The sequence below is a fragment of the Malania oleifera genome, chromosome 4 (genome assembly GCF_029873635.1).
Source record: "Malania oleifera isolate guangnan ecotype guangnan chromosome 4, ASM2987363v1, whole genome shotgun sequence".
Lineage (NCBI taxonomy): Eukaryota > Viridiplantae > Streptophyta > Magnoliopsida > Santalales > Ximeniaceae > Malania > Malania oleifera.
Genome location: NC_080420.1, coordinates 108435795 through 108450164, shown reverse-complemented (window position 1 = coordinate 108450164; position 14370 = coordinate 108435795). Strand labels below are relative to the sequence as shown.

Below are 14370 nucleotides of genomic sequence, written 5' to 3'. Positions count from 1 at the left end.
AAGCCATCGAATACCCTAACCCCTCTGCCTAAACCATTCAAATTGTATCATATTTTCTCCCCTTCGATTCTATCACCTAGTTATCTTGCATTGATTTATGTTACCCTCTCTTTCATTATATATATATATCACTTAAACTCTTTTTGTTATAAATGAGCTGCCCTCCAAGTAAAGAAAAAACCTATTTGACTTCTATTTTGCCCACTCTTGAAGGTTATTAAGTCTTCTCTCCTCTTAAAGCAACTATTCTTTGTAATGAGATCATACGAAATTGCAAAGTCTAAAGGTCATGTCATTGGTCCTTTCTTAAAATCAACTCCTACAAATATTTTCTAAGACCTTAATATCCCTTGTAGAATACTATCCATATCTTCCCTGAATTGTATAGTAAGGTCTTTTGCTTAGCTTATTTGAGGAGCATAAGCACTGACGGCATTTATTATCCCTTATCCTAGACCATCTTTATTTTTATGATTTTATCACTTACTATTTTAACATCTATGACACAATTTTTACGGTCACACATCAAGTCTTTACGTAGGCTTTCTCATGATACTAATTACTAACTCTAGGAACTAGTATCAAATCCAAATTGATGAAAGATAACGAAATATTAAAACATATGTATAAAATATTTAAATCATAAAGACCCAAGATAATCTACTAGATAATTAGCTTATAAAGTCTTACAAAAAAAATGCTGCAAAAAGGGGGAAAAAATCTTAAATAACATACTACAAGATTGCCCAAAATCCTAAAAATGTCGAACATTTCAATAGCAGGGCTTGAAGCTCATATTGCATCATTTTCAACTAAAGGAGGTGGAAATTGCGGTTAAATCGTTGGATGGTAAGCCCATTGAGTTTGAGGTTGAGGACGTGAGTGAGATCGTGTATGTAAAATTTATCGTTCTCGATAAGTTTGTTTACAGTGCCACCTCCACTTGTATTCATATTTATTTTTGAAGCATGCAGAATATATAGTTCTAATGCAAGTTTGTTATGTTCGTCAATTCTTCATCCTTCAAGTATTTTAAATTGGAGGTCGAATTTCTATTGAGGTGGGGAGAACAATGCAATATGAGCTTCAAGGCCTGCGATGGATGGAAACATTTGACCTTTTTTAGGATTTTTGTGCAATATTATAGTTTATTATTTTAATGATTTTTTCTATTTTCGCAGCATTTTTATAGTAAGATTTTATAAGCTAATAATCTAGTAGATTACCTAGGGTCATTATGATTCAAAGATTTTACATTTATGCGTTGTTCTAATTTTTGCAGATTTGATCATATGTTTCATTAATTGGTATTTGATATTAATTCCTATAGATCGCTCACTTATTTAGTAATTTGAAAAACCATGGAGGACAGATAGGAATATTGAGCATTTTGGCCCTAACTGAGTTTTGATTCCATTCTTATTCTCTCTTTTAATTTCCTCTTTATTTTCCCATTAGTTTTCTCTTATTTTCCTGCATCCCATTGTTGTGTCTATCAGGTCTGCATCAGTTTGGTATCAAAGCCTCATCTCGACCTCCCCACTACCATCATCAAACCACAATTCACCTCTGCCAGCCAAACCATTAGATAACCTTCAGCTAAGTCTTACCAGCCACATCTAAGACCTTAGCCATTGTAATCACACCTTCAGCTACCACCCACAGCACCCAACCAACAGATCTTCAACAACTCATGAATCAATCATTGGAATCTCCTTTCACTTCAATTGTAGGCCAAAACCAGAGCACTATTATCATCAAAGCATCGCCAGCAATAGTTGCAGCACTGGAAGCTGCCTGCTGCACATCTCCAACATCGTAGATTCATGGCTATTCCACCTTCCATCTTTCTGTGCAATTGAAACAAGAGAATTTGTCAACTCCCTAACCTGCACAGCCTCAATTTGGTCCCCAATGCTCTCATCATCGCACTACCATCACTCGTGCATCCCAAATGTCATCACTTGTACTCAAACCAGCATGACCAACAATGGTTACTAAGGGTCATTTAGAGCCAATTCAGTGAGACGTGCTTGAATCTATAATCTGGAGAGAGATACATGTTCTCGCTGAACAAAGAAATCTTGATCTACAATATTTCAAGAAGGAAATCAAAGACATTTGCAATCAACAGACAGAAGTAATCACTCAATTAGATACAGGGATAAAAGAGGTGTAGTTACAACCGAGCAAACTACTCCTAGAGGTACTGAACTAGGCAATCAACCTAATATTTTAAAAACATGAAATGTGGTTGATTGACAAGAGTTTACTTTTTAAGAAGAAAAGGAGATGTGATGTAGGACAAGAAGCAAGACCTTAGGAAGATCCATGTTGGAGACTACTTTAGAAGAATTAAATCGATAATTGTTGGGTTTAGTTAGTAGTTTATTATGCATGTTTACTATTAATTAGTATAGGATTATGAGTATTAGGGGGTTATTGTAATATCTATGTAGAGTAGGGGTTTGTTTGTAATTCATGTAGTTTTAGGGGTATGAGTGTAATTTTATGTGTTTAGGCATTCTTATAAATAGTGTGCGAAAGCCATGGTAGGCAGTTGTTGATGAATTTGAATTGGAATAGAATGTGAGTTTTCCCCCAGGTATCTCCTCTCCTCCTTTCTTCCTCTTCTGATTTCTCCATGGCTGCAGAACCTTGAAGCTGCCCCTGCATCAAGATGCCTTTGAAGATGCTTAGCGAGCTCCAGTCAAAACCAGAGCTGCAACCAGATGTATTAGCAACAAGATTTGAGGCTGCAATGAACATTCCAAAATTGGCATCTAAGCCAAAAGAATCCACAAAGGAACTTGAGGAAGTGGAAATTCCAGAGATTAAACCATCCTTGGAGGGAAAGTCAATTGAGTTCAAGGTTGAAGATATGAGTGAGATCATGAATGTGAAATTCATCATTCCCAATGTTTTCAATGCCTCCATCCACTTGCACCCATATTCAGCCTACAGATCATTCTGTTCCAATGCAAGTTCATTTGGTTGGTCAGTTCATCCTTCCATTTCAAGTTTTTCGAATTAGAGGTTGAATTTTTACCAACCCAGGGAAAATGAGGCAATATGAGCTTCAAGGCCTATGATGAAAATGTTTGCCACTTTTAGGATTTTTGGGAAAACTTTTAGTTTATTATTTTAAGGATTTTCCCTATTTTTGTAGTGTATTTGTAGTAGAATTTTATAAGCTAATAATCTAGTAGATTATCTAGGGTCTTTATAATTTGAAGATTTTACATTTATGTTTTGTTTTAATTTTTGGGGATTTACAGTAATTAGGTTTTGATATTAATTCCTGGAGATTGTTCTTATTTAGTATTACGAGAAAACCTGTATAAAGGCTCGATGTGCAACCAGAACAGATTTGAATTTTGAGCATTCAGCTGTGTTGAGTTTTGTGTTTGTTTCTCCTCTTCTAATTTCCTGGTTATTTTCCTATTGTTTCCTCTATTTTCCTGCATCACTCTCTTGTGCAAATTGGTCCTACATCATTTAATCTTTTCTTGCACTTCAGCAACATTCTTCTTCTCACAACCTTTTGCAAATCAACCCCATTCCACTTCGGTAGATCGCCTTTTGTACTGTTACTTCTTACAGACTTTTGAATCTGGAAACTTGTGTTTGAAAATTGAACCTTACGACTGCTAGGCATGATTGCTGGGCACTTCTTGTGACCTAAACATTCAGCACCAAAATCTGATCCCCTTATCTAGGATTGATAAGACTCGGCCCACCAGAATAAGTGGCCTTATATCATTGTAGTAAACATTTCCATTAAAACCCCCATGTTGGGTGGGAACCCAACCCAACTTGTATAATAAATCTGGACTGACCATCAGAGATACTACTCCGTCATAGTGACTCTTGCTCATTGCCATGACAACCTTAAAGAAAATTTTATAAAGGCTGGTAACTGAACAAAAGGCATAAAGTTGTTCGCTTTACTACAGTGATATTTTTTGGAAGTAAGAACAATAAAAGTAAAGTTCACACTCCTCTAAACCACCTCATAACCATGAAACTCATGAAAAAACCCCATTATATCCTCCTTAATCACCTCCTATCTTTAAAAAAAGCTCTTGTGAAATCATCAGTGCCTGAAGCCTTACATATCTCATTTTTGTGATATGTAAAGAAAATTAATGGTTTAAAAGATCATACCCCAAAACCGCAGGGCTAATGCCTCACCTTGCAATAGGCAAAGCAACCAGCTTTAAGTTTCCACCTACAAAAACACTGCCTAGTCCCATCTCATTAATCATTCAAAATATGTGCACTCTCTACATTACACAAATGGTAACAGATACCATACACCGACTACTGGAAGTTTATCCGGCCAAAATTGCACAGTAATCACCATGGTTAAACTAGCAATCCAGATTGTAGGATCATGTGCCATTTATTGAGATGCATATGAAATTTGAATCAGTTAAGATTGGGGTGGATCATAATGGGATCGGTAGAATATTAGGAATACGATCCCACTTGGCATCCTACTGATCCTATTTAGCTATTTCTTCAATGGGCCTTTTTGTCTATTGGGGGGGAGGTGGTTCAATATACTATTTAAGGCCACAAACCATTTGAATTAGGTCCAATTCGGCCAATTGCTTTCAATTTAGGGCACCAAAGCTGGGAGCCTGCAGAGTGAAATTTTCTTTGTCAAGAGAGAGAGCACTTGAGCTGTTGAGCAGAGCAGAGCACCACTTTCCTCAATTGACCGTTGCACCAGCTTTCGACTGCATGCAGGTATGTCTTCTCCTTTCTTCTTCTTATTCCTATTCTTCTTCTTCTTCTTCTTCTTTGAGTAAGTCTGACTGTCTAAGATTGTACACCATCAAAGAAAATGCTGTGCATCCCTTCGTCGTCAACTCTCCTGTCCTCTGTATCATTTCACATCTCTTCTCATTTCTTTTTCTTCTTCTTTTCTTCCTCTTCTTCCCCTCTTCAGCTCTTCTCGTTCTTTCCTTTCTTAAGAATTTTTATTTTGTTTGATGGTAGAGAAAAGCAACTAGTAGCTGTTCCTTTTCTACTGCTTCCATAAATTTTTTCTTTGAAGAGTAAGCTTGTCCAGTTTTGCAGTTTTTCTTTTGCACTCAATTCATTCTCTTGTTTTTTCCATTTTCCACTTTCTCCCTTGATCTGCTCCATTCTCAATCTCTCAGATGTCTTTTTTTGAGTTAGTTTTTAATGCTTTCTTTATGCAGCAATTAGAATCTTATGATCCTTGACAAATCCTACAAGTCAATCCTGCAGACCACCCAAATGATCCTATGTAGGACCCTAATTTCAACAACCTTGAAAATAGCTGAATATGTAGTTGTAGTAAATCATAAAATAAAAACAAATGATAAATAGAAGCAATGTATCAGACATACGTCAATATTATATTGAAGCTCTGCATTGGCTTCTGGAGCGGGAATTGCCCTTACAGCACGATCACGTGTACGTACTTTCTTTGCAGCATCACCATGGGCTTTGCTAGCAGCTCTCAGCCTGGAAATGCATCAAATTTTGTACCATTACTACTACATGTCATGGATAAAAAATCGAAGCACATGCACAGCAGAGGAACAACTGAACAACATAGAAGAAAACGTGGAAAAAAGAAGTGGAAGTGGGGGTGGGGGAGGGTGGGAGGAATTTACAGTAAGGGCATCTTAAACAATTGCAACACAATGACTATTACATCAACCTATGTCAGGTAGGAGCTCCAAACTCACATGCATGAAAGTAACCAATGGGAATAGATTATTTAACAATTGAAAAGGGGGAAAAAGTATCAAAAGAAATACTAAAGCTGTAAAAAGTGCATGGATAACCTTAGGTCAAGTACAATTTCAGACCCTGGGATGCCAGTCAGGTGACAGGCTTGGTTCAGAAAAAACAATGCAAACTTTGATGTGCATTTAGGTTTTCAGAACCATTACTTTGGCATAATAATCATTTGTATCATGTTTCGTCATATTTCAACCTATCTCAATCTTTGTTGAGCATTAAACCTTAAATATTTTGCAAAGAGAAAACAGCAGAAGCAAGTTTAACCACATGGAGATCAAACATAGTAAGCATCTACAATATATATACTGAACTTGGTTCACATGCATGATATCAAATTGCAAACTTCTAGAAAAAAAAGTCAGAACTTTTCAATTGCTTCTTCCACAATCAAGCTTCAGAATAACCTTAGAATTCCTAAAAAAAACCTGATGTGACAACTAAAATAAAGGATATCCTTGGTGAATCAAAAGAACGGCAAACTCTAATTCACTCAAATCACATTTAATGCATTCTTTATAATACAATCTTCATGCCTTCTAAAGCCTCAAAAAAACTTCAACTTCTCAACTATGATGTTAAGGTCAATGTGCAAAGACTAGCATGTAAAATAAAACTATACTATTGAACTCTAAATTTGGAAACAGGGGAAACCAGCAAGAAATACTTTGAAAACATTTGCTAAAGCTTAATATATATTGTTGGGCCACAACCTAACAACTTAAGCTTTTAGGTAAAGTGGTAATCTAACATGGTATTAGAGCTAGTTACCAAGAGGTCCTGGGTTCTAGTCTTCTTGCCACGTCTATTATCTGGCGTTTACAAAATTATTATATTCCCTGTAATGGGTGCTATCTGCCGTGTGTTTCTCTCCATGTGCTGTCAGGCTGCACATGTGGGGGGCGTGTTAAAGGTTGATATACATTGTTGGCCCCCAACCTAAGCTTAGGTTTTTGGTATAGTAATCTAACAGCATTAATGCAAATGCAAAAAGTAATGTCTCAGAAGCAACTTGCTATGAAATTGGAAAAAGAATGCACCGGCCAGTGGCTGTTTTCCTATCTAATCGACACAATCGAAAACAAAAGTCCAAACAACAAAAACATCCAAAAATTTTACAAAAAATGCAGGAATTATCCAGCGCACTCTTTATGCCCTCTAGTCTCCAAAAGAATTCACCTTTTTAACTATGATGTTGATGTTGATGCATAAAAAAAATTTAAAATATAAAAAACCTGTAACTCTTCAGCACCAAAGTTGGAGTTTAGGGTTTAGGGAGGGAAGCAATATATTTACACCAGAATGCAATACCATTTTGAGATTGAATAAAAGACAACAAAATCCTAACACTAACAAAATGTAGGCATGACAGGTGTAATGATCTCATGTTCCTTCATCCATGACTTGCACATGCAGCACCTAAGAGAATAAAGGGGCATTGGAGGTCTTGGAGGGGTACTGCTGCACATGGATGTGTCATGGATAAATCACGGAACCAGGGAGTCTGTCAAAGAGGTGTCATAGATGAACTTGGATGGCTAATTGATATTTCTAATATATGGGGGTCCCATTCTTGTAATAAGAGGAGTGGAGCTTGACTCAAAACACCTTGATGTTTTCTCCTACTAGAGTTAGACTAGCAAAGAAAGCTCCTTGTGAGAAGTACCTAGGGAGCTTCCTACCAAGTGTGGTGAGCACTAAGTGATCACCCCAAGGAGAGCCTAGGAGTAGGCAATGTGCCCTTGGCATCCATGAGGAGTGCCTAGAGCTTCCACGTGGAATATTATGTCACGCACTACTTTCCAATGAGAACTAAAGATGAGCTACTGTCAATGTCCATTGGAGTGTCATCTTTGTACCAATTGGGCCTATGAAAGTTTAGCCACATATATGCTTACCCAAGGATTTATGTTGTTGATATGAGAGTGACTCTAGGCGCATAAGGGGAGTTAGCACCCCTTAATCATTCAAAAGTTGTTCCCTCATTGACCACTATAACTAGGACAAGAGTGTCCTTGAGAAGCATTTCATGTATAAGATTCACTTGGGTGAGTTTCTCAATCAGCTAAGCTTATAGAACTTTGGATGAGCATTGCAGGACAAGATTTGGCAGGATCTTGTTGCACATGCTTCTATTGCAGTATCCAGGCAAACCAACACATAGGTGACCTTACGGCTATGAAAATCTGGTTACTAATGTGAAGTTGGATTAACACTAGTTGCATCCACTCCATAGTTTAAGCTCAAAGTCTGATATTCAGAAGATAAGGTCAATTTGTTTTTTGGTGTGCATTTGTGATCCCATCCTATTATCGATACTTCAGTTTCAATGGACTAAATTATACCTTTGTTGTTGCCACTTTGACGCAATTAGGATGCTTGAGACTATCCTGCACCTTGGATACAAGAATGAGGTAACATTGTGTGATTTGTTCTATTCTGTTGACATTTGAGATAAAAGATGTGATTGATGGAAATAATCTGAACATTCATATTTCATATTCAAAGGTGAAGTCCATGGATGAGTTGGGTCTATGGAAGACAGGTAATGCGGAATCATTCACCAAGATTCTGCTTGACTTAGAGCCACATAGGAATCCTTAAATTTTCATTGAAGGATGGGGATCCATTGGAACGTCATTAGAGCTTAATGGTATAGCTTCCTACGAAATGCAACAGAAGACCAAAAATACAAAGAATTGACAAAATGAAATTTGTCCATATTCTAGCCCAAGGGCCTTAAGCTAACCTTTTCCAAAAAGGTACCAAAATCATGTGTACAAAAGGGCCATGTCTTATTCTTTTAGTGGCTTTCGTACAACTTTGCTAGGGAGCACTTGAATATGAATTTAGTAGCAAACAACTAAGTCATGGCTCTTGGAAATGGGCACTCGAGTGTGAGTTTAGAGCATTGGCACACGGATTGAAGTTCTAAAGGGGTATGATACCACATTAGATGACGAAGACATTGAGTTGATAAGCTACAAAAGTAGAAGTGTGAAAGAACAAAGAGTTGAGACTGTCACCACAATGATTCTTTAGTACACAGGGGGTTTTCGAATCAAGTTACTTGTGAATGGGAATCAGGAAGCCCAGTCATTCAAGTTGGTAATGTAGGGCATAAGATAAAGATTGTTGTAAAATGGACCATCATTTTCAGGGCATCCAGAGTTGAGATTTCATTGATTGGACGTTGGGGGGGTCATCATCAAACTGTAGGCTTGAAAGCTGCAAATGGGAACATTCTAGCTCCTTTGAGCCAACATGCTGCTGCCGGCATAATGTTATGCAAGGGGAGTTTCTGACTATTGGATAAGAAAGGAATACCAATCCATTATCAAGACTTTTGATAATGATGTGGCCTGGATGAGTACTTCAAAAATGATTTTTCTCTTCAAGGATCACAAAATTCAAATTGTGCTCCCCAAAGAAGCATGAATCTCAATTTGAAAGTTATCTCCAAGATTTTGGAGGTTTAGTCTGATTTTTCTTGAAGGATTGTGTATCTCAATGTGAATCTTCGAGGAGATTGGGTTTGAGTTCGGGAAGTGATGTTGATTTTGAGTTTGTTCAGAGGAGTCGAACTCAAAGAGCCTTCACTATTTCTATCATGTGCTATTCAGCTAGTCAAAGTTGTTGCACTTGAGAGCATATGTGTTTTTATTCAGTAAGGAAATTGTTGGATGTAGTTGGCGAGAGTGTCATCTTGTGTTCTTCGTTCATGTTTGAACAAAAAGCACATGATACACGCCTAGAGAAACATTAGAAGCTTGGAGGGGCATTGGAGTATTCATGGATGCAACATGGATGAATCACAGATTAATGATGAAATTACCCACAGGCATGTCATAGACAAACAACGGATTTTACACCTAGTACCATTTCCATAAATATATGAGGATGACAATCTTGTAAAAAAGTGGAGTAGGATTCATTAGACATCTTAATGTTTCCTCACTTAAGAGTGAATAACACAAGATGCTCCTCATTACATTGCGGAGCTTATTGCCAACCCCAATCCATGGTGCACACTAAGTGAGCACCCCAAGGCAAGGATGATTGGGGGTAGGCTTTAAGAATACATGAAGGGTGCTTATGAGGCATTCAGAGCCCCATGTACTGCACTATGAAATATAGTGTTGTGTTGTTCTCAAACAAGAGGTTGAGAGGTGCATCCACTACATTCCCTACATAACCACCGTGGATTATAAAGTATTTCTTTTTTAAGCAATATAGCCTTCCACCTAACAAAGTGCTTCATCTTATTGAAGTTTAATGGCATACATCATTACTTGAGGATTGTGCTGAGAGGATGAGAGTGACCCTCAATTCTTGTGGGGAGTGAGCACAACCCCTGCATCATTCAGGATGTGTTTTCTTAATGACCATTATGCTTGGGACAGGTGTGTCCTTGGGAAAGCACTTTGTGTGCAGGACTGTGAGTTGCCCTGTGGACTAAGCTTGGACCCCTTAATGTATCCATAAGTATTTTCTTCCATTCAGATAAGTATGACATGATAGGACTTGGTGGGATCTTGCCACCTCATGGGTGTGCATCCATTTTGGCATCCAAGCAAACAAGGCAAAGGCAATCCTTATAGCCATAAAAATATAACAGCATGTGACACCAATTTGTCTTAGTTTTTCATTGGTTCAATAGGAATTTTTAATGGAGGTTTATAATCCCGAAAAAAAAAAAAAAAAGGAAAGAAATCTTGCTGTAGGATCATATTCATTCGATTAGACAAGGATTAAATCAAGGCAACTCGTTCTTGTGTTTTAATTTGTAAAATAAAATATCTTACACCAGAATTACATGCATATGACAGAAAGTCAATGTCAAAACTCATTGTTATTGGCTAAGATGGCTTCGTCATGCAAAATTCATTAACGCATGACAAAAAGAATGGACAGATCAAGAAGAATCGTGGACATTCACTAGGGGTGAGCATTGGGTCTCAGTAGATCTAGTTCCAACGGCCTTGAAGGACAGGTTTTGGTGTAGTTCCAAGACTTGGGTAGTTTCTGATTCGAATACAAGAGATTCGGCCTCCAAAATTTTGATTCCAGGTTTCAAGAGTCAGCCCACCAAGAATCCACCCTATAACCAATCCACCAAGGCTGGAACTAAAATTGTAGCACGATTTTCCAAGCAGACCAGCGAGTAACCCAAGCACATCTGACATAGTAGGTTTCTATTTAAGCTTCTTATTTGAGAATTGAGTAATTTAGATGGAAGCAGTCTCTCCAAGAATGATGGTAAGATTATGTGCATCTTACCCTCTCTAGGGTGGTCTGGGAGCCTTGTGCAATGGGTCTTAAATAACTTTATTTATTTTTCTGAATTATCTTACAAAAAATGCTTTGAAAGAAAATTGAAAAATTTTTAAATCACGAATCCTCACATGCTCAATTGACAAGTTCTAATACAAGATATAACTTGGAATTGGCCCAGATTTATGGGTAAGATAGAACATAAGAGTTGATTATTGTGCATTTGTCTAGTTTTATTTTTACCAAGGGAGTGCAACACATCACATGTACATGCATTTTACACAAAAGGTGAAGAAAAATCGAAATCAAAGGCCCCCACATAGAGTCAAAGCATCAACAAAATGCAGAAAGGATTTACAGTAAATATACTCCCTTCCCATCCAAAAACAAGAGCCTTTTGATCCATTCGGTCGTAGGCTTCTTAAGTAAAGAATCCACCCTTCAAAATCTCAACAATATTTTTTCTGTCAATTAATCCAAAAAAAGGCACAAGGATTATAACAAAAATCTCTGCTCCTACTCCTGCTCCTGCTCTTTCCTGCCTGAGGATTGAAGTTGTTTAACTCATCTAATACCGATTCTGATGCACCTATTATACACAAGAAGGCATGGACCAAACCTCCCAAAGTATGATGAAGAAGCAACATAAGGATCCTGGTTGATGGATTCTTCATTCCCTTTGCACAAATAGCACCCATTCTGCTTAGTAGCTTTCAAGTTGTCTGTGGTTAGATCGATGCCAAGAGGCATCCCACAAGAGGAATCACACTCCAGGTTATGTCCTCGCTTTCCAATTAACTTTCTAAGGGGCTCTCGATAATGAGTATTGCAATAAAAAGAAACCTCAAAACATCCACTCTCAACGTCATCTTCCCCCATTCTTCTAATTTTAGCATTTGTAGGACCTCAAAAAGATCGCCAAATTCTTCCATAGCCCAAACTTACTCCAAATTTTTACGCCATATAGAAGTCCAAAAAGATTGTCAAATTGTTCCATATACCAATTATAACCTAATAAACAAGGGGCATCAAGTTCACATTCTCCTCTAGATTCCAGCATGTTTAGCAAAATTTTGGTCAATAGTATTATTTATTAGTTGCTCACATTGTTTAACCTGTATCACATATCATATGGTTTTTATTGAAGTGGTTCTCCCAATTCATCACTACAATCCCTTATACAAGAAAAACACACTTTGATTCTAGTATGTAATTTATTCAAGCTCTTGCCATCATGTAAGCATTTTACAATTGGTTGGATAATCTGTTTATTCCTATTAATGGTTATTTTGGTTATTAGCATTATTAATATGTTCTGATCATGTACTGATATATTTTAAATAGAGGGAGAAACCTATCGTTGTGATTTGGTCTTCCGTTTTACCCAATACTTCAACACGGTATCAAAGCAACATCCAACCTAAACCCTACTGCCAAACCAAACCCTCAACCTAATCGTCCTACGCAAATCTGCCATTATAGGAGGATCAACTGCTAGAGATCAGAAACAAGTCCAGGGGTCACTGGAAAATGCAGCAGTCATCAGAAACTTCCCGGATGTCGCTGCCCTTTTAAGAATCTTAAGAACCCTACCATATTTAACAAAACCAACCCCATAATCATAGAACCCTCCAATCTATAAGTGCATTAAAAATCTCATCAACAGAGGAGCCCCCATGTGCAGGCCAACTTCTGGCAACTCCATCCCCACACGCCAGCACGTGAAGCATCTTTTCAGAATTTTTGTTCTGATTTCAGGCTTACGTAAATCTGAACACTAGTTCCAATTCAGCCATCTGACAATAGAAGTTAAAAAGTGTGGATTCAAGACGATTCATTGATTGTCTCCCTCTAGTGGAACTTGTTGGAGACCTAAATTGCACAAGGCACATGCATCTGGATGTGTACAAGGAGACTTGGGATTATGTCAAGCTCTGATATTCTAGTGAGATTACATGTATGTATGATCTAATGGAGCACTTTTAGTTACAACAAGGAGACGAGAGTGTAGTAGGGTACTATGTACGGAAGAAGCATGTCCATAAGGAACTTCACATCGTGCAACCATAGCCGCCAATGTTCACGAGATGCAACAACAAAGGGAGCTAATAACAATTCTTCGAGTTCCAGCAGCATTGAAACCCAAGTTTGAGGTAGTCTGGTTACAGATCTTGGTAGTGCTAAGTAGTCATCCTTTGCTGACATTTATTCTGGTGTTCTTCATGCTTCCTCCAGCACACATTCCCTAGCCCCTGCATCTGGCAGTTCAGCCCCTGGTCTTGAGATGATGGCGTTGTTATACAAGGTGATCTTCGTTTCCAACCAAATAGTAGTAGAAGTTCTCGAGGTGGTTCAAGTGGTCACGGTGAAAGAGATGGACAAGGCAGAGGCCCTCCTTGCAAGTGCATTCATTTTGGATGAGGAGGTCGTATGATTGAACAGTGTTGGGATCTTCACGGTAAACTGCCTCGCATTTCCAATGCAGCCAACACAGAATCCACACTTTCAGGCTCAAGGCAGTAAATGCACATGTACACAACAGCACCCCACCTCTAACTTCATTTCTTATGACCGCTTATCACCCTCATATTATTATTCTACTAATATTCTATTTTATGTCGCTATTCCTAAATCTATCTCTGAGGCCTTAGCCCAATATGGATAGAGGAGTGTAACGGTTGAAGAGATGAATGCATTTACACGCACTTGGGAATTAGTATCTCTTCCTCCTAATAAATATGTGATTGGTTGTCAATGGGTATATACCATAGTAGTCAAATTGAGATTCGAACCGTGAATCAAAATTCCAATTTTGGGAATCGAGAATCGAATAAAATCGTAACATTCGATATAAATTTCCAAAATCAAATCTAATGACATGAATATATTGATATACAAACAAGCAGCAAAATAGTAAAACACATTTAAATTTTGACAATAAAAAGTTCATATTTCATTTGTATGCTTTTCCCTAAACAAATAATAAGTAAGAGAATGAGTCAAGAAATATTAATAAAAAAATGAACTTTGTCTTGTTTAAGAGAAGGAATCAAGAAACAAAATGATAAAAATTTGAATTTTTGGTGTTTATCAACAATTAAAAAAATAATAATATTGCATGCATATTCTCTCTTGGATTAAAAGAAAAAAAAAAAAACAATTAAACAAAAAATGATAATAATTGAACAAAATACTGAAAAAACCAACTAAATCTTAACAACACAATGAAACAAGAGTACCACCATAGCCAATGAGTGCTCTGCCATTTCTTCTCAATGGCAGAACACTATATTCCTCCTAGAGTGAAGAATG

General features: G+C 37.5%; 1 protein-coding gene across 2 annotated transcripts in view; it reads right to left on the bottom strand.

Annotated features, from left to right (window-relative positions):
* LOC131152832 (probable serine/threonine-protein kinase At1g54610) overlaps positions 1-14370 on the bottom strand; it is a 57533-nt gene that overhangs the window by 18724 nt on the left and 24439 nt on the right. For both annotated transcript variants that reach the window (XM_058104715.1, XM_058104716.1), the window contains exon 7: positions 5385-5502. In XM_058104715.1, coding sequence (XP_057960698.1) covers positions 5385-5502 — 118 coding nt within the window. The remainder of the gene's footprint in view (positions 1-5384; positions 5503-14370) is intronic.